The sequence below is a fragment of the Lipotes vexillifer genome, unplaced genomic scaffold, assembly GCF_000442215.2.
Source record: "Lipotes vexillifer unplaced genomic scaffold, Lipotes_vexillifer_v1.1 scaffold394, whole genome shotgun sequence".
Lineage (NCBI taxonomy): Eukaryota > Metazoa > Chordata > Mammalia > Artiodactyla > Lipotidae > Lipotes > Lipotes vexillifer.
This window is the reverse complement of record NW_006791731.1, coordinates 892970-894304: the sequence shown is the minus strand read 5'-3', so window position 1 is coordinate 894304 and position 1335 is coordinate 892970. Positions and strand designations below refer to the sequence as shown.

The 1335-nt window shown below is 68.0% G+C and overlaps 1 protein-coding gene across 6 annotated transcripts in view; it reads right to left on the bottom strand.

Annotated features, from left to right (window-relative positions):
• Window positions 1–889: 889 nt before the first annotated feature.
• The window catches only part of PUF60 (poly(U) binding splicing factor 60), a 13279-nt gene continuing 12833 nt past the window's right edge, over window positions 890–1335 (bottom strand). For 3 of the 6 annotated variants that reach the window (XM_007464557.1, XM_007464559.1, XM_007464558.1), the window contains one exon: window positions 903–1329. In XM_007464557.1, the coding sequence (XP_007464619.1) occupies window positions 1030–1329 (300 nt within the window). In that variant the 3' untranslated portion in view covers window positions 903–1029. Of the gene's footprint in view, window positions 1330–1335 lie in introns of all 6 variants that reach the window. The other 3 variants (XM_007464560.1, XM_007464562.1, XM_007464561.1) reach the window with 2 other exon arrangements.

Genomic DNA, 1335 nt, shown 5'->3' with positions numbered 1-1335 from the left:
CGGCGGCGGCGGCGCTGGGCCCGGCCCGCGCTCGGGACGCTCGGACCACGGCGGCCTGGGCGGGGGGGCGCGGCCCGGCCGACGCTCAGACTCTCAGGAGGCGGCGGCGGCCCCGCATCTCGCCCAGCCCACTTGACCCGGCCCGTCCGCTCGCCCGCCGCTGTGCCGCAGACGGGACCGCCGCCACTAACCGCCGGACTGCCCCGCCGACAACCGCCGGCAGCCGCGCAGCCCGCCGGGAAGCCGAGGCCCGCCCTCGCCGCCCCTCGTCGCCCCGAACTGCAACCCCCACAAGGCCTCGCGGCGCCAGTGCGTCCGAAGACCCGTAGCGGCACCGCGCACGGCCTGTCGGGAAGCTCAGTTCCCTCCCCCTGGCGCAAGGCATGGTGGGAACTGAAGTCCGTTCAAAGCCTGAGCTCCCGCACGCCAGCGCCCCAACCGTTCCCGGGACCGAGGCTTCCTGCCGCCCCTCCCGGCCGCTGGGCCCCCTCCCCGGGCTTGGCCTCAAGACCTCACGATCCTGCCCGCCGCCGCTCTCCCAGGGACGGGGGCTCCCGGAGGGTAGGGCGCCGGGCCAAGGCGACGCTCATCTGCTTGACAGACTAAACGTGTCCCGGGACTTCAGGGGCTCTGGGCCAGCCTTCTCGCAGCACTGCCTGCGCAGGTGACAGTGGAGCCCCACAGAGCAGGAAAGCCACCCCCACGTTCCTCCGCGGCCCCATGCAGGCACCAAGTAGCCAAGCAGCCCCTACTGACCCCGGCGAATGCCCTCCTCCCGGCACTCAGGTCTCGGCTGCCAAGGCCCAGTGCCTCCGCACGGCCCGGGTGCTTGCCCTGAGCCGCGCCCGCGCCCGCGCCCCAACGGGACCCAATAAGCACAAGACCACTGTCAGACAGGAACGTTCAGGGCCAGCAGCATCTGCACCTTTATCCACAGGCTGGGCGGCTGGGCCCAAGATACCACCGAATCTCTCTACAAAACCCGGAGGAAACAAGGAGAAAGTGCAAGTCCAGGGAATGGGTCTAAGGTCACGCGGAGAGATCACTGTTATCAAAACGCTCCTGGTCATACACTTCAGCCACCACCTTGCGGCCAGCAAACCAGCGCCCGTTGAGGGCCTGGATGGCCTTGTGAGTCTCAGAGGCTACGGAAAACTCCACAAAAATCTTGACAATGATCTCTGCATCCTCCTCCTCGCCCTGCTTCTCCTGGTAGATGATGACACGGTTGACAGCACCAAACTTGCCACACTCCTCGGTCACCTCCCCCTCCAGGTCGTCATCGATGTCCTTGGGGTCCACCATGTTGCGCAGAACCATCACTGTGGACTGCGG